This window comes from Lonchura striata, chromosome 3, assembly GCF_046129695.1.
Source record: "Lonchura striata isolate bLonStr1 chromosome 3, bLonStr1.mat, whole genome shotgun sequence".
NCBI lineage: Eukaryota > Metazoa > Chordata > Aves > Passeriformes > Estrildidae > Lonchura > Lonchura striata.
In genome coordinates this window covers 28,940,043-28,962,689 of record NC_134605.1, presented here as the reverse complement: position 1 = coordinate 28,962,689, position 22,647 = coordinate 28,940,043, and the positions used below count along the sequence as shown (strand labels likewise).

The 22,647-nt window shown below is 39.3% G+C and overlaps 1 protein-coding gene across 1 annotated transcript in view; it reads left to right on the top strand.

Moving 5' to 3' along the window:
* The window catches only part of GLP1R (glucagon like peptide 1 receptor), a 59,097-nt gene that overhangs the window by 18,280 nt on the left and 18,170 nt on the right, over positions 1 to 22,647 (top strand). Inside the window, exons 4-7 of the mRNA XM_021550451.3 lie at positions 10,542 to 10,651; positions 13,423 to 13,529; positions 16,898 to 17,051; positions 18,517 to 18,676. Coding sequence (XP_021406126.2) covers positions 10,542 to 10,651; positions 13,423 to 13,529; positions 16,898 to 17,051; positions 18,517 to 18,676 — 531 coding nt within the window. The remainder of the gene's footprint in view (positions 1 to 10,541; positions 10,652 to 13,422; positions 13,530 to 16,897; positions 17,052 to 18,516; positions 18,677 to 22,647) is intronic.

Below are 22,647 nucleotides of genomic sequence, written 5' to 3'. Positions count from 1 at the left end.
AGGATTGCTCCTTGGCAGGGAAAAGAAGAATTTAAGTCAAAGGGATTTTATGTCCATCCAAATACCTTTCAAGCAATGAAAATTGAACAGAAATTAAATTGGAATCAAGAACTTGGGGAAAATTACCCATATAAGAGTATAAGAGATCCTGATTTTTAGATCAGGGATAGGTCCCAGCTTTGGGTTGGAGGGTAAGAATCATTGATTTTGTAAAGGAAATGTAAATCCAGATATAACTGCAGCTTTAGTGGCATACAGACGCTATTGACTGAAAAGATGGTGGTTTCCATAATGAAATTGCTTGGTCCTTTCTTTTTTTTTCATTATTTGATAGAGCTCATATTTGGTTTCTTACAGATTTGTAGCATTTGGCATGATGAGATTCAACAAATTAGAACTCTGTTTAAAGGCTGATGTTTTCCAAGAGCACTTTGTCAAAATCTTATTCTGTATTTCAGGATGTGGATGAGAAAGAGGAGTGTGGCTCCTGTGACGCTGGTGATATGTCTCTTGCTGCTTGTGGGGATGAATTCCTTATGTGTGATTGTTTGCAACTACAGTCTCCAGAGGCCAAATCAGTGTGGAGTAGTGTTCCTTTCTCTTGAAATGTGTGACTGTTGAGGTCAGATGTTGGCAGCAGTAGGTCCAGATCTAAGAGCAGATGTTCCTTGTAGATTTTGCCCCCTTCACTGCTTGGCTGGAGCAGGAGGAGCTTGGAGTATGATGAAGAAGGCTGAGAAATAGACTGGTGAGAAAGGAGATGTGAGAGTTTGGAGTTAGGTTGTAATTTTAATTATGGTGGCTTTGAAAAATGGCAACCCTGAGTAGGAGCTGAGAGAGAAGTAGGAAAGTGTGGGGGGAAAGGGGGCAAGAGTGTGAAGGTAGAGCAGCAGCATTGAACTAAATATTGCAGCAGCAGGAAGGGTTGAAGGAATGAACCTGAAGAGAACCAAGGAGACGAATGTAGTTAGGGGAGAGAAGAATAGTGTGTCTTCAGTCTTTAAAATGGATGAAATGCTTTATATTATTTGTTCTGCTTTGAAGTATCCACATTATTTTGTGTAGATAGTAGCTAATTCTTGCAGAATTATAGTTAGCCCTAAATGAAGTTTAATAGTTTGAGATAAATTTTATGACTTATTTTCTGAAAGCTTCCTTTTGTTTAGGATATTTTGGATGATTTTACCTGTCTTGCAAGAGATGATAAATTTCAGATTATTTAATCAGTGGTTTTGTATACCATTGTTTTTGTGGATAACCAAATACCACTAATTTCCATGTTGCCAAGTACTGGCAGTTTGCTTGCAGCATCTGGCATTTCTTTTAGCCTCCATGTTCTGGAGCTTTTTGTTTTGCGCAGAAGCTGCATCAACCAACCAGTGTTCATTTGCCTGTGTACATCGCTCTCCCTCCTGGCTGTGCATATTTAACACACATTGTCTTTTCTTCGTTTTTTTTTTAGCTCAGCAAGTATTATGCTAATTATTTGCCTAGCTTTTTTTTCCCTTCTTTTTAACTTGTTTTGAGAGTTTTTTTGCTTATTTTTATAAGGCCGTGGAATATGAGCGTAGAATAGGGCCTTTGTCTGCCCTAGAGAAAACTTTAGTTACGTGGTTTGCAGCCTTTTAAGAGAGCTTCTCACTGCAGAAATTCTTTTTTGCATCATTTTAATATCCTCTAATAAGATGGCTTCTATTAATTACATTAACTGATACAATAACTTAAAACCACAAAACCTCTTAACATCATTTTTACAAGTTTGTTTTGCATTAAACTTCCAATCGCATTTGTTGTTGCAATAAATGTATTCCAATCCACTTTTATTTATTCTGAAACAAAACTTCTTATGGTACTTCTTGGTATCTTACTGTGAAAAATACATATTTTATGATTGGCTTTTTGCAAATGTTACAATGAATATTATATGTGTAATGTTAGAAAGTTATGCTGTATTAATTGTCTTTAAGTATTGTGTTAAATATAGTTTTAAGTTCCAACATAATGTTAAAATAGGGACTATGTATGTGGGGAAGGTTTTTTTTAGGAATGAGATGCTCACTTTGAGGAACACCTAAATCTTCCAAAGGAGAGGAGTTTATGGCTTCTTACCAGAAGAAGCTAATTTCTTCAGTCCTTGCTCAGACTCATACGACAGAGTTTCTTGTTTAGAATAGAATGTATGCATAACCATGAAGGATATATGAATATGCAACAAGTGTATTGGTTTAAGGGTGGTTCCTTTGTTCACAAGGCATGCTTTTCGTGACTTAGTGTCCAACAGCATCCGGATGTCTGTAATTCTTTGCTTTTTATTGTCTTGTAATTGTCCTAACTCTAAACTTTATTACTCTAATTGTATTATTATTTTTATAACCATTTTATTATTATTAAACTTTTAAAATTTTAAAAGCCAAGTGATTGGCGTTTTTCACATTACCAAATGGTGACAAAGCTGTGCCATTATCATAAATACTTGTTTTTCATAAGCTGCCTTCTTTTATTGCATTAATTCACATATCTTTTATGGTTCATAAAATTCTTTATTAAACCGGATGCCCACATGCATGTGTGCACTTTTATGATTTTTTTTTAAAGTTTATTTCAAAAAGTTATGTGAGGTGTCAGTGTTGTCTAGAATAGTTAATAACAGCCTTTTCTTCATACAAGTTCCTCAAATTAAATGCTTGCACCTTTTAGGGTAATGCTCTGTTAAAAACAATATTCTTTTCCAGAAAGGTATTTAAATTTTTGAGATGCGAACTCATACCCAGTGATGTGTACATTTGTGACTTAAGGAATACTTTGTGATTTGGTATGGTCATCTTTGCTTCCATAACCTTTATTGGCTACCATTATGCAAGTAGTTTTTAATTATGAATCTATGTTCTGTGATTGTTTTCTTTTTCACAGATCTTATACCTTCAGTATGAGAAATGGATTTGCATGTGAGATGTAGTAAAGGGGGCTCTTCTCTGCAGGATCATTGCCTTATTAACTGAGAAAGTTGTGCTGAGTGAGGCAAGATGTTGCAGAGCTGGCAAGGATGATCTCTGCAATGAAGAGAACTGAATATGCCCGTGCAGAACAAATTTTCTTTTTGTATAAATGAGACTTTATTATGTTACCAAAATATGTTCTTTATTTTTGATCATCTCCTTATGCATATGATCTACTAGCCTTTAGTGCTCATTGGGGAGCTGAATTTTTGGTGGTCTTTGAATGGGCCATGCAATAAGATGATGTAGTATTTGGTATAGACTTGATTCATTCTGCTTAAATATGGCTTGAATCTCACAGTAGTAAGAATAACTAATTTAACATTATCTCCCTCTCTTCTGTGTCCTGAATAAAACTGGATTCTATTGGAAAAACTGTATGACAGTGCATGTAGAAACATTGTTACTGGGTGGAACTAGAACTCATCTAAGTAGCTTTAGCTTAACACTTCCTGATTCTTGAATCTTTAGTGCTGTTGTGTTAACGTAATTTCAAAAGAAATGCTTTTAAATAAGAATGAATATGCAGGCACCATTCCATGTGTGATGCCAAACATCTCCATCTGCAGTGTCTGTGACTTTGTGCTTTTGATAGCACAGCAGAGGATTCTGGCACTGAGAATTTCCAGGACATGTGAGGTGTCTGTGCAGCCTGCAGTGTGGCCTGTGCTTGGTTGGATCTTCCCTGCACCATGTAAAGATGTCTGCTAGGTCTGCATGAGGTCATGTCAGGTGGTCACTTCAAGTTCTTGCTGCAGGAAGAAAATAATTTTCAGTAGTGTGTATAATTTGGGTGAGAGGTGGGGAAACAGACTCAAACATCCCTATTGTGAATGTTCTCCATCACTAGCTCCTAGCTTCAAAGATCCAAGAATCCCTCAAAAAAAAAAAAAAAAAAAAAAAAAAAAAAAAAAAAGCCAAAACACTGCAAGGAAAAAGAGTAACGAGGAAAAAGAAAAGTAAATGCATTAACACTCCTACCAAGAGACAGACTTGAGCTTCCACCCACCTATCAGCCACCCCATGGTGCAAGTAAGCAAGCACAGTCTTGTTTTTTTTTTTTCCTTTTTGTTATTGCAAAAGCAAAGGAGTTGAGATAACTAGTACATTATGATGGAAGAGGAATGGTGGGAAAGAATACTAAATAAAGTACCTGTAGTTAAACTGCCTATTGAGGTAATATAATTTCACATGATGTGGCATTAAGCCCAGCACAAAGGAGCACTTTGATAAGTGATTCTTGGACAGTGGTGCAGGCTGGGGCTCTTCCAGCTCCCTAGAGGTTTCAGGATCAGGCTGTTCCCTAATGGCATGCTTTTAGCTGCATGCTCCTAGGCATGAGTCCTGGGTTTAGGATGTCTTTGCAGAAAGCAGCAGGGGGGTTGGGGCTGAATGACACTTAGTAGCAGCTTTTATAGCCAGGAGTGATTCCTTTCAGGAGAGCATTGTCCAACTCACAGAAAGTGATAGCTGAACTACTGATGGGGGCGCAACCTCCTAAATTGTGGTAAGTTGCTGTCCCCATCAAAGGGCAGTTTGCTCATTTCAGGAACAAGCCAGTCTGTCTTGAAGACTGTAGTGATGCTCTCCTACTGCAGAGACCCTGCTTTATGGAGAAAATGGTTACCTTTTCCAAAACAATTTCCCTGTTGGAAGTAGAGAATGGATGTTAACAGAAGACAAGGATACTTGACACAGAGCAGACAGACAAAACTGCAGTCTCTTGTTCTCGTTCTCTCATCTCTCTGCCTGAATAGAATTGATTGGCTAGGGCATGTTGTAATTTATTATTACAATGAATAATGTTCCAGTTTATCCTCAGGGACAATTGGGTGAGTAATGTCACACTGACCTTGACACCCTGATGTTGTAAAATGCAGATGAGGTTGGCTGTTTCAAATACAGATGATACTCAATTTGTTTTTATTTCTAGTAAAAATGGGGCTAATAAGGAAAAGTTTTTGAGCTTTTTGCCCATCCTCTCCATACGTAAAAGTATTAAGCTACTTCTGGGATTTGATTTGATTTACAGGTTCAGTAGATAGAGGTTATTAGCTTCAATGCTAGCTCTCTACCTTTTATCAGCTCACAGAGACTGAGTTTTAGGCATCAGTTCATGTTTTAACATGTAATTCTAATGAGGTGTGATTGACACTGTTCAAATAAACTTGTGCCATTAAGCTGCTGTTCCAAAAGTTTTGCAATTTTTTGCACTTAAAAAGTAAATAAAATCAGATTCCCTATGCACTGGGTGTGGATTTATTTGCAGAGGATGGTAGCTAATTCTAGAATATAGTGGAATGATTTGAAACGTTGTATGAAACGGAAAACACAACAGTGAAGTGATACACAGAATAAATAAATAGACTCCACACTTAGGGTAGTTATGAAGTGGGTATGTATTGCCAGTGCCTGGCACAGGTGAGATCGCTCTCCAAGACTTGTGCACTGAGCTTTAGTCTGACCCAAACCTTTATTCCCAAAGGTGTTCCATATGCATTACATTACACAATTTTTCTATGCATATTCAACCCCTGGCACCGCCTGCCCTCGCCCCTCATGCTAAATAGGTCCACGCCCTTCTGGGCACACGTGGTTTGCTGTGGTGGACCTGTGGAGGTCTGTGGTGGTCTCTGAAGCTGAAGATCATGGTCTTCCTCATGGTTGAACTTTTGAACTCTTCTTGTCTGCACATGCGCTTTCAGTCTTTTGGTGCTTATCTGAGTACCATATGTTAATTTGGTAAGCTTGGAGACAGAGGAGCCTCTTTATCTGGGTTCTTTGTATTTTCGGTCCCTTTTTGTTATTGTTCTTTTGCAAGAAGCTTCAGTAATTTGCATTTTCTTATGCCCTTTTGTACCTTTGCGGAGGTTTCTTAAGAAAAAGGTTAAAATTCAATACATAATTCTACAAGCTAAAATATAAATGCTTAATTCATTTTGCTAACTTAAGTGAATTCTAAAAATCTCAACAGGACAGGCAAAAGGTATTGCAGGATAGCAAGGAGGCAAGAACCACCTTGAACCTTTAAAAATATTGTTCATCACTCTGGTCTGTTAAACTGCTGCTGGTCTTTGTATGCTTGGTGTTTTGACTGCATTAAAGGTAAGAGGGCCTGAGTCACTGCAGAAGTCAGGCATGGACAAATGTGATTTGCCTCTTAGTAAACCACCTGCGAGCAAGAAGCTGAAATTGCTCAGCAGCTGTGGGGGAATCTGTGTGGTGCCATCTTTCTGTCATGGCATACACACAACCTTCTAGCATGTCACTGTTAGTTTGTCTCAGTGTCTATTAATAACTGATTTTCTTTTCAGCGATGGCACTGCATGAAAGTTGCAGGAAATGAGGTTCCTAGTGAGCTTTGGACCAGGCCCTCAGCAAAGAGAGAATGTGTACATATACTATCCCTTTATCTGTTTTAGAAGGTTGAAGATCTCTGCTATCTTAAGCCATGACCACCTGTGCAGAGAGGGTAATAAAAAGTACATGCAAAAAAATAGTTTTGAAACCTTTTTAGGTAGCTTTATTGCAACCCACATGCTTTCCTCTGAGCAGAAAGAATGGTAAAACACTTGCAATTCTTGAGTCAAAACATTCCTGATTACAAGCTAGTGGATTCCTTGAGTTTTGTTGGACCTGCAACAAAGATGGGAATTTTGTATATTAGAAGATTTAAAGTCTCCAGGGTTTTATAGGTTATTTTTGAGAAACACCAAAGCAGAGCTGCTGGTGTTTTACTCTGTCCCTCACGTCACTGAGACAAGACTGGGGAAAAGCATTCAGCTCAGGTGAATCTCTTCTGAGCTGCTGGTCATTAACAACTTTTTCTGTGTTTGGGGAGTAGTAGGTGGCAGCCTGTGCCTGAGCTTGTTGCCCACAGGAGAAGTAGGTGGAGGCTGTTTGCCTTCCGCTTCTGGGAAATGGAGAAAGTAGGAATGTGGGCTGATGCAATCTGGGAATTTTGTTTCAGAGGCACACCTTCCCATGGGCATGCTGTGTGAAATCTGGGCTTTGGGCAGTCTCCTCCAGGCAGCTTCTCCGACTGATCACATGGCGCTCGAAGATGGCCACACCCTTGGGCTGGGTTTGCTTGGGAGACCCTGCATACTGCTGGTGTTGGATGGACCGAGCTGCAAGGCATGAAGGGTCTCATGTGTGTGGTGTTTATTAATGTCTGAGCCCTTCACAGCTCCACAGCAATGCTGTGTGGGTAATGGGGAGTCTGACATATTACTGAAAGCATTCCATTTCCACAACAGTGAGACTTGTTTTCACATTTCTGAGAGTAACTGGCTACCTGCTGTGCATCAGCCCTGTGTTTATTTTCATGCCCTGCATTCTGCACTTTCTCAGCTCTTTCATGTGTTGTCCCATGTATCAACTAGAATCTTAATGGTACTTCAAAGTGGAAATTTTTATAACATTTTTATAAATGCTCTTTAAACATTCTTTTTTATAACATTTTCTATCTCATAAGCATTTTGGCTAATAAATTATTCTATATATCAGGTATTCAGACTCTCATATTGTCATGTGCAGTCTCATCTATTTTGAATTAGCTTGATTTATTCTTTTACATTTTAAGGCTCTTCCTGGCTACGGATAGCCCACCTGGTCTTCACTTGCCTCAGAGTCCTGCACTGGTTACCCCTAATTTAGCAATTAGTGAGTCTATGATAATCTGACACAGCTGGCATGTGACCCTAGAAGTCTGTGGGAGCCATCCACTTTGAGAGTTTGTGACTCCTAGATGTGGCAGGAATGTTCCTGTCCAGTGTAATAGCATTATATTATTTTTTTTTCTTCATATCTAAATGAATTGCCTTGTCTTTCTGTATGATAACAAATTCCATGTTTCATTTACAGTAAACCTTTCAATTCTCTAATATATGCCAGCCTTCAGGATATACTAGATTTTCCTCTTCATTATTTAAAAAGTCTTATCAATAAAAAGAAAATTAAAGTGTGTCATAATGATTGGGAGAGAAAATAAATATATTGAAGCTAAGCATTCATTCCAATTAGACCTTGCCACTAAGAAACAGAGGCAGAGTGGGGGAATTCACAAAGAGTTTTAGAGAATATGAAATAATGTTGAGGTTTGGGGTTTTCTTGTTTGCTTGTTTTTTAATTAATTCTCTTTCAGAGGGGTGGGGGTTTTTTCCCTTGTGTTTTATTTTCCAGGAATATAGTCAAATTTCTTGTTTTCTGAGATTATGCCTCATAATAACTTTGTCTTGTAATGCTTGGTTATAGCTGATCTAATGGCAGTCAGACAAAAGTTCCTAATCCTATGACCCTCTGGACTTAAACTTCCTGGTTTTCATGTTCATTGTCTCCAAGTACACGATATTTACTGATACCTAGGGCTGCTTTTGCATAGGTGTTTTGAATGGCATGCTTCAAATTGCTGACCACTAATCATAAAGGGGATGAGAGTGGGAATGATGTGTGATATCCTTAATATATTCATAGAATCATGGAATGGTTGGGTTGGGAGAGACCTGAAAGATCTAGTTCTAACCACCATGCCCTGGACTGAGATTATCTTTCACTAGGCCAGGTTGCTCAAATCCAGCCTGGTCTTGAACTCTTCCAGGGATGTGGTGTCCTCAGCCTCTCAACATAACCTGTTGCAGTGATTCACCACCTTTACAGTAAAGAATTTCTTTCTAATATCTAATCCAAATTTACTCTCAAGCTTTTCTTCTTCAGGAACTGAAAGGCTGTTGTAGAGTTTCTCTGGAGCCTTTTCTTCTCCAGGCTGAAGCAAAAAAGCCATTGAGAACCTCACAGCCCTCTGCCTGTCCTCTGCAGCCAGGTCTCCTATATCCTTCCTGAGAGGACCCATGTTTTCCTAGTCTTTCTTTTACTCCTGATGCTCCTAAATAAGCATTTTTATTACCCTTGAGCGACATCATAGCAATGTGCTAACCTAAGGAAGTGGTTGTCACTGGCAGTAGATAATGAGAGCAGGTGCAGTTAGTGGCTGTGAATGTGTGTTGCAGATGCTGTACCTAATATCTCCTTCTGTTTTTGTATGAACACATATCCTTAATATCCTTAATAGTAAGGAAAAAACCTCCATGAACATAGGTTAATTTTTATCTCATCTTGATATTACCTCTTACTGGTGTATTCAGTATAGCAATTACAAAACCAAATAGACTGTATACCAGAACCATTATCAGCTACCATTTAGCATACTCATTAAAAATGGCTTATTAGAATATTAATGTTTATATATTTTTTAACATTTATTACTTAGAGTACCTACTAGTTGTCTGCTGCTGACAATTATAAAATAGATTATCTGTTGTCAGCTAACATGCAAATAGCCTACTGGGTTGTTAGAATTTCAAATACATTTTAAAATTTTCCCATTGAACAGAAATACCAAATTCTAATTATTCTAGTTTGCAGTAATGAGGGAGCTGACAACAGGATGAGGTTGAAGCAGGCAAAGCTGGGTTTGAGCAAAAGCCGTAACTGGGAGGTGTTTTGATGCCCATGTAGAACTGAATCCTCATAACTCATCTTCTTATACCCATAATATTGTAAGTGTATTTTTCCAAACATTGTCTGGGCAGAGGCTAACCCTGGTTGAGGGATTGACTCAGCATTGCTTTTTGAGGGGTAGATTCATTATACAGAATAGGTCAGTTTACTGGATCAAAAATGTGATTAGTGAGAAACTTTATTTGCTAAACAGCTCATACAAGGACACTTCCAGTTGCTTGTGTCTACAGCTGTCTAAGCTGTTAGATTTCCCCAGTACTCCAGACACTAGAGAGGGAATTTCTTTTCATACACTATTACTGAGTGCTGCTTTCCCTTTGCACTTTTTCTTTTGGTACTTCAGTCTGACATAATTTTATTAGGAGCCATTTCAATGTACTTACTTTTACATTATCAAGCAGCTTACTGCTTGAGAAAGGTGTTTAATTTATTACTAATTTTGTTATTATAGAAAGGGTATAGAATAGAAAGGGTACTTAGTTTAGGAAAAGATTTATGGCTTCATTTTGTAGCACAGATGTTTGTATAAGCATTTATATTTTGGGAAGCTTGTGTTAGCATACCCGTTCTAAGGTTTCTCTGGGTCTGCATGCTTTTGGAAAAGAAAAAGTACATTTACTCTTTGTGTACCTTCTTTTCCATGTAGAATCTGTATCTGAAGCTTAACATTCCTAGAATTTCTTTGTTTCAGAATCTAATATTTTAGTGAGCTGGAATTTATGCACGTTATAAAATCCACACAAATATGGCAGCAATTATTAGTGTGGAATGGTCAGCAACTGTCCTGGAACATGTCCTGGTGCCATCTGATACCTTGGCAGCTGCTCTGGGACCCTGAGGACCAGCAGCAGAGTGTTGGGGGCAGGCAGGGAGCAGGTACTTCCCCTGCCATGCTGCAGCTTCCCTCTCCAGCCAGGAGAGCAGTGGGTGAGGAAGGAGGGTTGCATGGAGATGCTTTGTGAGCCTTGCCCCTTGGTCGAGTAGGCTCTCTTCCAGTGACCCTGTGGCTCATTTTGCTCCTGGCAGTGCTGCATGGGCAGGTGTACCGCTTCTGCACCTTGGAGGGGACCTGGCTGCTGAAGGAGAATTCAACCCTGCCCTGGAGGAACCTCTCTGAGTGTGAGCCCTCTGACCAGGTAAGACTTTTGCCCATTTCCCCCCATCTTGCTGCTGTTATTTAGGACAAAGCAGAAGAGAGGGAAAAAATTAATTTTTGATGCCCATGCATGTGGGACTCAGATTCAGTCAAAGAGAGAAACGAGAGTTTCTAGCCAGGCAGAAGCCTGGGAAAGAGCTGGAGAAGAATGTAAATAATTCTTTATCTCTCTTGTTTTTCACATTGTTTATAGTTAAGTTCTATCACTGTGCATCAAGCACTTTGCACCAATGCTGTGGGTTGTTTTCACTTCAGAACCAATGGAGTTGGCCTCACAAAGCTCTGTATAAAAGAGCGGTGTGTTTTGAATAAATCGGAGTTTTACTCTCAGCAGCCTTCTGATCAGAGTCTTCTCATTCCCATCCTGCCTCGACAGCGACACAGCGTTTTTCTCCTGTCAGAGTAATCCTGACTGACTCACCTCAATGAGCCTAATGCTAAGGGACATCAGGTCTCTCCTCTTCAACAAAGGGAACATGAAGGATAGATGAGAGCACAATTAAATGTACGTTAGAGCCAAGAGAAGTTATTTGGGTCATCCCAGCTGTGGTGCAAGTTGAACAAGGAGCTCAGCTGAAGGAATGACCTACTGTTATTCCTTTGCCTGTTTTCCATTGTCACTTGTCGTTGTAATATGACCAATGGTAAAATGGTCATTGTAATAGTGACCATTTGCTCTGTCTTTTTAGCGGTGATTAAGATGAACTGAATTGAAGGATATTTGCTTTTTCACCTTTGGGCATGGGGCAATACCTGCCCTTTTTTTTTCTTTATACCTTCATTTTCTGTGGGTGATGGAATTAGGCTTGTCAGTATTATTTTCTTGCCCTCGTGCTTTTTACTCTGCAGGGAGCTAAGATGCCTGGCACTAAATGAAGGAGAGCATAGGGATTTTCAGAGGATTTTTGACAGCCATTGGCGTCAGCCAGTGCACTGTGTGCATTTCCTATGACACGTGATACCGCTACTACTGTGAACTTCTCAGGGTGATGCTTTTCTTCACAGAAACTGAGTGAACTCTCTCTATCCTGGAGTACTGGGAACTAGTGCATTACCTAGTCAAAACAGTTCAAGTTTATGAAAATCCCAAGAACTGCAGGATCTATGTCCTCTGTGGTTTCCCTTTTGTGTTCTGTGCTATATCAGCAAAACACATTGTCTTAACGCTGTGTATAAGCCTGGATGTTTGACTTTTCCTTGTTGGCCATTATGATTTCTTCCAGAGCTGTGCTGGGACATGCCAATGAGTGAGATACCTAACGGTAACACTCTTTTATTTGGCTCCTGCCTCCAGTTTTTCATTAACTCATCTGGATTCTGAAACCCTTTGCACATGGTGTCACTCCCTGAAATGTGAACAGCCATGTTTGGCTTTCCAGCTAATGTATATAGAGCCCCATAGTAACTTTGGTTTATGCATCTGGCATATGGGAACAAGAAGTTGTTGTTATGAGTTTGTCATGTGTTATATTACAAAGGTAACTAAAACAAATTCCAAAGTGTTAGTGAGTCTTTATAAATTTAGGTGTATGATGTCATTTTCATCTGTGTATGTGTTTTAAATTGTTAGGTTTCAGTTGTTTGCTTAAGCTTTGATACTGAAGACATTTTGCTTTTCATAAGGCAACTTTCATAGCATTCCCTTTAAAGCAATAAGCTAGCAAATCTGAGGTACAGTCTGTGTGTTCACCTTAAAGCCTCCTGGCTGTGCAAAATACTGAATAACTGTACCTAATTTATGAAGTACAAAGACTGTATTCCTTTGTACAGCACAGGTCTCAGGAGTCAATTGCAGAGTTAGCAGCTTGAAGAAGGGAAATAAAATCCCTGAGTCTATTTAGACAAAGATAAGTGCTTAGAGATGAGCTAGAACAGTGAATATGAATGTGCCTTGGAGGCTAAGCAGTAAGACTGTCTTAAAATTCAGACCTGCCGTACCTTTTCAAGTAATTCTCTTCTCAATAAGGATTTTGGCCAGAATTTTCAAGCAAGGGTCTCAATAATCATGTTTTCAGTTAATCTGAAGAGAGCCCCTGCTGCTCTTGTCTGCAGCAGGTCACTGCCTCTCTAAGAGTGTGTTAACACCCAGGTCATGAGGTGCTGTTGGGCTGTGGTTTGTTACCAGGAGGTAGAATAGTTGAGGTAGAACACAGGTTATTTGGGGGCAGAAAAGGGTTTAGCTATATGAATGCATGACATGTTTTGCCTCCAAATCATCAAATAGGTCCTGGCTTGTTGCACTTTGAAGTATAGATGTAGCACTTCCAAGTGCAGATGAGGACCCTCCCTCATTATCACAGTAAGGAGACTTGCTTGAAGTGCTTAAGTCTGAAAAGATTAGGTCTTCCATTTTTACTATGAGTTGTGTCTGTGCTTCCTGCCATCAGTTTTAAGACTTGCTTGTGTGGAATTCATGTCTCTCCAACTTTATTATGAAATGATGTCACATTATCTATTTATTATGAAATAATGGCACATTATCTATTTTTCTAGCCAGGCTGCAAAACCCAACTATTTGAGCCAATACCTGGAAGCAGCTGAGGAATTAAGATTAAATTTTTAATTTTTTTGAGCATATAGAAAGTGGAAGACCGACTTGACACGTGCATTTAAACTTGAAAGTAAGAGAATGGTTTCTGGCTATCATTAAGAAAGCTAGAAGGTAGCTGGGAGGAAAGAACTGAAGGCCATGAGCTCTCTCTTTTCCCCCTCCACTTTTTTGTTTTTCTTTTCTTCTTTATATGCTCTCAGGATGCACCAGAAGAACAGCTCCTGAATTTGTCCATCATATACACCATTGGATATGCTCTTTCCTTCTCTGCCCTTGTAATAGCAACTGCCATTCTTCTTGGATTCAGGTAACTGGAGAAGCTTTGAAGAGAGTGAGCTAAAGGTTTTATGTTTTTCTATATGATAGTATCAGACTTTAACAGAAACATTTGATTATTTTTCTCCCTCCTTCCATCACCTCATTATTTCTCTATCTTTTGTCACTTCTGTGTTTCTTCCTAAAATAATTCCTTCTCAAAATGCAAGCAAAATTGCCAAATTTTTGCAGTTGCCCATATGAACACGTAGAACAGGTACTTGTTATCAGTTGGAGTATTTTGTTTGGCAGGTTTTTATTTCAATGAAATTTCCATTGGAATAGGTGGTAAAAGAGAGAGATGCAAGCATTCCTTCATGGTCTCACCTTGAAGATGAGGCACACATCTGAAATGGGCAAGGACATCTAGGAGAAAAATTTTCATCTTGCTTTGTTTGGAGTTAACCAGAGCATAAATCTCAGTCTGGCCTGTGTCCCAGCCTTCACATACAAGATGTGCAGAAATGGATTTTTGATAAAATTTATAATTTTGGAGAACTTTCAGAAATTCTTATTTCGTTCACAATATGGGAGAGAGTCTTAATTTGGAACTTGAAACATTTGTGAAATAAATTGCTGACAGCTGGTCATAGTGACATATTGAGTTCATCCAGGTTTGCACCTACAAATTCAATAGAACATATAAAAATTTAGACTCTCTTGGTTGCCCAGGCCAAAGATACAGTGTGTGTATTTTGTCTTTTATTAATTTTTTAACCAAAACCCCCACCAGACCAAAACACAACTTTGGATTCTAATAGGGATCTTTTTATTTTTTTTTTTTTCTCCCCTCTGTAAATGCAAGAGATGTTTTTATTCCAGCCAGACTTTCCTTCAGTTTGGGGGTGCTGAGCACAGCTGATGGATACCTAGAAAACACAAAAATGAGATCCTGTTCTGTTGCAGGAAGGAAGTCCCTCTGCCGTGAAACTGATCCCTCCAGCCAGATCCCATCCCTCTTATGTCCTGGTGAGGCTGCCTCCTGAAATAGTATAATGTTCCATGTCCTGGTACTCAAGTCAAGTCAGGAACCTTTAGTAATCCTCTGATCCTTAACAAACTTCCTTCCCTGACTGAAGAATTACCACTGCCAGTTATTGGTCATTTCCTCTGGTGCCTGCATTACACTTTTAGCAAGGCAGTCCCTTTCATTTCTTCCCTTATATGTTTAAAGAGGTCAGTCATGTCTTCTAATTTCCAAAACTGAAGTGATGAAAGCCTTCTAACATTGAACCATACTTTTTTAGCACTATATTATCTCTTCTCCTTCCAGTGGAGAAGCATAAATGGGCAATATCAAGGAAGTCTTAAAATGACTGCAAAAATTCATAGACATGCTCACCCTCTGTGAATACCATGTGATAGTTATGATTTGTATGTGTTGTACCTGTGCAACTTTGGGACCTTTCTGAAGAAGGACCAGATGGTCTTGGAAGTCTCCAAATGTCTCCCAGGATAACTGTTTTCCCCTCATTTCACCTCTCAATGACACTTCTTGAGTAATCTTAGCAGACCAAATGTAAAGGTCACAGAGCACAACCATGTACTTTTTGAAGGAAGGAAGAAAGAATGTTTTCTGGCAGGGAACAAAGAGCAAGTTTGTCCCCAAGAAGTGGTAGGAGAGAGGGAATTTTGATGTCTTGACTTGTGGGATGATGCTTTAGCATTTTTTTCCTTCAATTGTGAACTGTACACAAGTGTGTAGTTCTTATTTTGAAAGTGAGGGTCTAGGGACATCAGAGGTACCAAGAGTCTTGTTAAAACTATGCTATCAGTCCATTTTTCTGTTCTCCTGTCTCAGTTGTTTACCAGGAGACAATGTCATCCTGGATCTCATGAAATATGAGACCTACCCCTTTGAGCATGGCAGTTTCTGGTTTCTGACTGGAATCTCTGCTCAGCCTCAACAAATGGGGATCAAAATCTAATTCAATGACTTGCAAATACTGATGGGCCTCTTAGAGTTCTTAGACTACAGAATTACATTTATATTTGTCTTTAAAGGTGATACAGCAGAGGAAACAGTATCTGTCTAGAGTACTATTTTGGATCCTCCAAAAAAAAAGGAAGGAAAGTCTGTAATTTCAGTGGTGGAAGCTGAATTAGGCCCATAACTTCATGACTGAAACAATTTTAATAACTTGCATTGCCAGTAGCAAAAATACTCAGTAACTACTTGCAAACTATTTTCTTCAATTGCCTAATTTACATAACTTTTTCAATCAGATTGAAATGTGTAGCAGTTCTGAAGGGTAGCAACAAATGAATTTTGAGTTTAAGGAACACAAGTATTAATAATAGGTAAATTTTGAAATAAATTGTGACTTAAAAGTGATACAAAAATTCTACCTGACCTGTGATAAACAAGTTGTTCTTCAGTGCAAGCCTCTAATTTTCAGACCAAGTCAGTTTTTCTACCAAAATTTATAGAGCTGTAAAAACCAGACACATGAAATATAAGTTCACTGAAACTTTTGCTGAAATAATTGCCGATTACCATGTGTTACATCTGTCTTTTAGCATCTTAAAAATCATACCTAGTGTAACTTTCTTTTTGGCAAAGTGTGTACCCTTGCAGAGCTGGGAGAAAAATGTTTGTGAATAAGGCTGGTAAAATATTGGCAGCACTCTGCAAGTGGATGCCCTATACATGACTGCAGTTGCTTTTGCTATCCCTTAACACACTTTTTTTTTTGACAAGTAGCAATTTTATTGTCTTTGCAGCAGGCTGCTGAAATTCAAAAGGATTTTTCCTCTGTTTTTTTTGTTTTCAATTCTGAATGCAGAGGTGAAAAATCTGTTCCTTTTACTTCTACAAAAAGTATTAACAATTTTCCCAGAAGGCAGTTTGAATATAGATTTTTCTCTTGTTGTCGAAGGGTGATTTGCAGGTGGATGTTTTCTCATTGTGAGCTTGAGCACAGCCAGAAGCTGCACTGCATACCAGTGCTGAGCTTTGCCAAGGTAAACTTGCACAGTGACACTGGGGTCAATTCAAAGCAATTAGCTTCAGCATTATGTGGAACTTGACTTTTTCAGTTCTTTCAGATAAGGCTTCTGGAAATGACTTTATTTTTACACTTCTTAAGCTTTTGACTTTTTTTTTTCTTAATACACCTGTCTTCTTCCTCTCCCCAAACATTGTCTCTAAGGGTTGAAGTTTTGAATGTGTTTTCCTTGATAGTATTTTCTTCCCAAAGGCAGTCTGAAATCCCTACAGCCATTCTCAAGTTATGGGATTTCCTCTGGTGCCTCCTGATTTCTTACAGGGCTCATTGTTCCCTTTCTCAGTCCTGTGTCTGTCTGATGTTGCATCTTTAATATAGGTAGTGGATCGTGACTAGATTTTTCTTTTTACAGACATCTGCATTGCACAAGGAATTACATTCACCTGAACCTCTTCGCCTCTTTTATCCTCCGGGCTATATCTGTTTTCATTAAAGACTCAGTGGTGAAATGGATGTACAGCACAGCCACACAAGAGTACCAGTGGGAAGGACTTATAGCCTTCCAGGTAAGGGCAGACACTGTGGTCGTTCGGAGGATATTGGAGCCATCACTGTGGTGTGCCTGCATGACAGTAGGTAATTTAATTCTTTAGTTGATAGCATAGCATGCTTTTCTACCTGTGGGGAGTTTGCCCCCAGTAGACAGACAAACAAGAAGCTGATTATTTTTTGCATACATATATATATATATATATATATATATACACATATATATTACACCAATGCCCATATCTTCTTTTTGCGCTGCAGTTTAATTTCTTTCCAGCAGTGGCAAGAGAGCATTTATTCTCCTAAGCCAGCACTTTTTGTGATAGAACTGTCCATTTGGTAAGTTGGTTGTCCACCAGCTAAGTTGGTTGTTCTTGGTCATCTCTATATAATGTTTTGATGACAGGAGAAAAAGGAAGTGTCTGATTAAAATGCAAATTTGAAAGCATTTAGAAAAGCTTTGGAGGAATAGGCTAATTAAATAATTCTAACTGATGAGAGAGGATATACAACTCTTCTGTAAATAATGATGAAAGTGTGCCCTTCCCCATTTGAGTTTGGAATGCAAAATGTACTTGAAACTGCAAAGAAAAGTAGCTTTATTATCTGTATAACTCTTAAGACTCTAAAACATGGGTATGGCATTTGCTGCTGCAGTACAGGGTTGGAGTGGTAAGGGAAACTCTCTTGATGCATCCTTAGTGCCCTAAGGCAGAAGTGCTAAAACAACTTAGTGAATCTCATATGATGGTTGATTTTTTTTCTTATCTGCAATTTATCAGTTGCCAGAAAATAACATTGTATCTTAAATGGTTTGGAAATGTTCATATTGGATTGTCTGTCATTTCCTCTTTCCAAAAAGTGTAGACTTTGATTTTACACACGGTTTACTCAATAGTGGTTTCATCAGGTCTGATGGATATATTAATTAGGTAATCAGGTTTCCTACTTATCTAAAGCCCTACTGATCATCTCTGTATTTTACCAGCTATGAGAGAATTTGCACTTAAATGGGGTGCACTGGGCAACATTGCTATTCTATGAAAATATATTTTGCTTTGACAAATAGTCAACATTATGGCATCCACTCTTTTCTTTTTAATAAAGAAATTCTCAACTGCAAAACAGAGTATCCAGGAAATTGAAAGATTCACTGACTGTCGTTGATACAGTACCTTTCACTTGTTCTTTTCATCTTTATTCATGCTTTTCAAAATAAAATCCATTGCTTGTTGAGGGGAAAATACAGAACATGTACCCTTATTTTAAGGAGTAGTGTTGTTGAAAGCATCTGTCTGCTGTGCATAGCACCTATTACTGGCTTCTGTCCGTTCAGCAATAAAACATATGATTACTTTAGCAAGCTCTCTTTTTGAGGAGCAAGAATAGTAAAGAGAAGCAGTCTTTTGGTCTTTTGAGTTAGTATCCTTTTATTCTCAGTCCCTGTTGGGTTACTTTGGGCTGTGCTTTCTTCTGTCACAGGAATCACTCAGCTGCCGTTTGGTCTTTGTGATGATGCAGTATTGTGTGGCTGCAAATTACTACTGGCTGCTGGTGGAAGGCATGTACCTGTACACACTGCTGGTACTTTCGGTCTTCTCTGAGCAGAGGATTTTCCACATCTATCTCTGCATTGGTTGGGGTGAGTTGATTTTTTTCCATTTGTCCTCCTGTGGCTGCGCTGGCAGAGGGGATAACAGGAAAACTTGTGTGTCTGTCCTAGTGCTGCCCAGTTCAGGTTCTGCACTCTGCATTCTCTTTTTGTTCCCAATTCATTACCTTGTTTGGGCTGAAGGGTGTGGTCACAGCTCCTGGATGCTCACAGCACAGAGGCTGTGGGACACCGCAGAAACCCACCAAACCAGTGGCAAGCTACTTTTCCTTCAGGACATTAGCTTCCTAGGACAGATTGTGTATGGGTAGTTCCAGCTGGGTGTGGATTCTCTGGACTGTCCTGCTTCATCTCCTGAAAGTCTCCCATTGCATTTAAAGGTGTGTAAACTACTTGTGGTGCAAAATAGCAATGATGCTTTGCATCTGGACAAGGATAACAGTAGAGAAGTGGTGACAGCATGAGAGGAGGTGATGCAAAAAGGCTTATGAACAAGGGGCTGCTAGCTGAGAGGTGTCAGGTTGGCTAAGGAGGCAGAGCAGGTAAAATAGGGATTGTCTGGAAAAAAAAGGCCATGGTGCATGTGCAATGGGCATGTGTGTGCTTGAAATCAAGGGTTGTGATGCCTTGATGTGCTTGAAATCAGCTGGTTGAGTAAGGGTCGCATTCTATAGAAAGGGTAAAGCTCACCTATACAGTGAAAATACATTACCGTTTGGGATTAATCCTAATTTTGGAGTTATCTTGCATGTACTTCTATGGCATTCTCTCCATCCCTCTTCTCTACCCCTTCCCTTTTTGTGGAATCAGGCCAATTTTGGAAAGATGAAAGTAAATCCAAGGCATGCAGCAAAAGCAGCACCTTTTTGTTTAACATTTGAACTATATGTTTTGATTAGACGCTCAATTTAATTTAAAAGAAAGGGGAGTGGGAGCTATCCTGAAGCACGACTTTTCCATTTCCTTTCATGACTGAGGTCATGAAAGGAAATGGAAAAGAAATTACAACAAAATTATGTCTAGTCAAATCCTATGGGGATTGTGTTGTTTTACAAGAAAAGGTAGGCTGCTTTTGGTCTGAATCACTTCTATTTAGAGTTTGTCTCCTGCAAATGCAGAAGGCAGAAACAGGTGATGTTACTTTGGTTTTGTTCTTCCTTTACAAAGGTGGTTTTGCTATTGTATATTGAATTTTTAAATGAGTTTGTGGAAATGAGCAGCAGTGCAAGAACTTGGCACTAGATACATGGGTTTCATCCAAGCTTTCTAGAAAAATTCTGTCCACTCCATTCAGTAGTTACCTGTATGGTTTCTTGCTCTTCCATATGTGTCTGCATGTGCAAATCTTGCCAATGATTCTCCACCTTCAAATACAGAAGCATCTGCTGTTTCAGTGCTCCCAGATTAGTTATACCAGATCACAATTTCATCTCTAACCAGTGGAAAGATACCAAAATTTTTCCCGTGGTTTCTGCATCTTCATTGGTGATTCCATTTTTTGGATGCTCAAGTCCCTCACCAGGTAACTTTCAACTGTATACAATGCTCAGAAGATTTTTATTTAATATGATTTTTGAGCTGCATGATAGCCTCAGTGTAGATGAAGCTGAGGCTTCAGAGAGAGAGCCAGCAGGTTCCTGTTTGAACTGTTGTCCTGCTCTTTGAAATAGGTAATTAACTGTAAAAATAAAGCTGGAACAAAAAAATAAATATTTATTTGATTGCCAAATCATTTGATACTCTGACCCTTTGTTCCATTAATGAATTGTCCCCTCACAGGACATTTTTTAACTTGTTCATTTCTCATCATTTGATTAATATTTATGTATGAAAATTTCATGTTTGTATTGCTCAAAACCAGTCAGTTCATGTTGTTACTTCTTAGAATTATAACTGAGGATTGTGATCACTCTCAGACATGCTAGAGTCTGCTCTCCTGGAGCTCAGGGTACTGAGCTTGATGTGCACCCTCGTCACTGCCCTTAGGTCCTTGAATTCCACCATTTCATAGTCACTACTGCCAAGGCTGCCCTTGAGCTTCATGTTCCCCACAGCTCCTCCTTGTTGGTGAGAACAAGGTCCAGCATGGCACCTCTCCTCATTGGCTCCTCTGTCACTTGGAGAAGGAATTTCAGTGTGATGTGTGAAACTCCTGGATTGTTTATGCTCTGCCGTGCAGTCCCTCCAGCAGATATGGGAGTGGTTTGAGTCCCCCTGGAGGACCAGGGTTTGTGACTGTGAGACTGCTCCTGTCTGTCTACAGAAGAGCTTCCTGGTCAGGCAGCCTACAGCAGACTCCCCTGTAATGTCACTTGTCCCTGTCCTCCCTTGAGCCTGACCCATAAGCTCCTAGTCAGCTCCTCACCCATCCCTAGGTGGAACTTCATCCACTCCAGCTGCTGTTGATGTGGTGACAGCCCCTCCTGCTCTCTCCTGCCTGGCTTTCCTGAAGAGCCTGTGGCAATCTGTTCCAACACTCCAGTGAGGAGCCATCCCACCGTGTCTGTGATGCCAGTGAGATCATAGCCCTGAAGGTACTGGCACTGGCATGCTGGTGGTAGGAGTGGAATAGATTAAGGATCACATTCCCCAGTAACTTCAGTTTAAAGCCCTCTTCCCAGGCTTGGCAAGCCTGTGACTAAAGATTTTCTTTCCCTTCTATGTCAGATTCAGCCTATAGTAGACCAGTTGTTCCAAGATATTCCAAATATATTTTTGTTACATGATAATATCAGGTCAGTTCTAAAGTCAGTTATTAGACAGTAGTCCATTTATTATCAGTTCAAATGATTAATTATCCTTTGCTGTTGAAGTGTTTATAAAGAGAAAAGTCTATCTTGCATTATTGTACTTGAAAAAACCTAGAAAAGTAATAAAATCTTGATAGACCTATGAAAACTAATGTAGTTTCTTAAATTGGGAGATTTATGCTAACATCATGTATATTGATAGGATTTTCTAAACCTTCCCTATTATTTGTGAGGTACCTACATTCCTAATGGCCACTTGGTTGCTGAGATTTCATGCCACACCAGGCTTTGAGATAGCAGTGTTACATTTTTCCTATTTCATTTAATGTGGAATATGTCTTGCTTATGTCTTGTTTCTTTGTCAAAGCAGACTTTCATACATTTATGTCAACCTTAAGTTCCACATATCTTACTGCAAAAGCAATTGTATATTCCTATTTCAATGCTGATGGATAAAAAGAAGGCAGAAACACTTTGCAGCATCAAAACCCCAATATTTTAATAGGCTAATGGAAGAGCAGGTAGGTGAGAGGTTTCCTTCACTCTGGAGGTTAGCTCAGCAGCAGCTACAACAGCTGTTGATTCACATAGTTATTTGCACTTGCAGAAAAGAAAATCTGTTGCTATGCACTGCTGGTACCTGGTGCTTCCTTGAGAAATCCTTGCCCATGGATCTCACTTTCTAGAGAGAAGACAAAACGTTTATAATAAAGCAGTGAAAAAAAAAAAAACCCAACCTAACCACAGAGATCAAAATCGTTACTTTTTTGTTTTGTTTGTTTCTCAGTATGTGCAGACTGGTCGGAATCAGTGGCCAGGACACCAACCCAGTTTTCATCATGTGTGAGTCAAGGCGGGAGTTGCTGAGCCTGACATTGACTTTCAGCTATCAGTGCTGTACCGAGGAGTCTCTGGAGAAGAACAGTTTATACTGTAAAGCTGCTGTATCAGCAGATTTTAGTGGAAAAGGGACCCATTCACATTTAAGAGTAGAGAGAAGGGAAGAATGGGGAAACAACAGAAACATCCCACTGTGACTCTGAGTGATATCTAGACAAGGAGACCATTTTTAGCAGTAAAAGCTAAGAAGAAAATATTAATAAACAGCTAAATATTCTCTGAGCTTCTGTGGTAATTTTACACCCAGTTGAACTTGCAGCAGGAAAATCACCATAAAAAAGAAATAATCTGCTTCCTTCCAAGCCCTGGCAATTCAAATTTGCTCTAAGGAAGAATATTTTGAGGAATGAA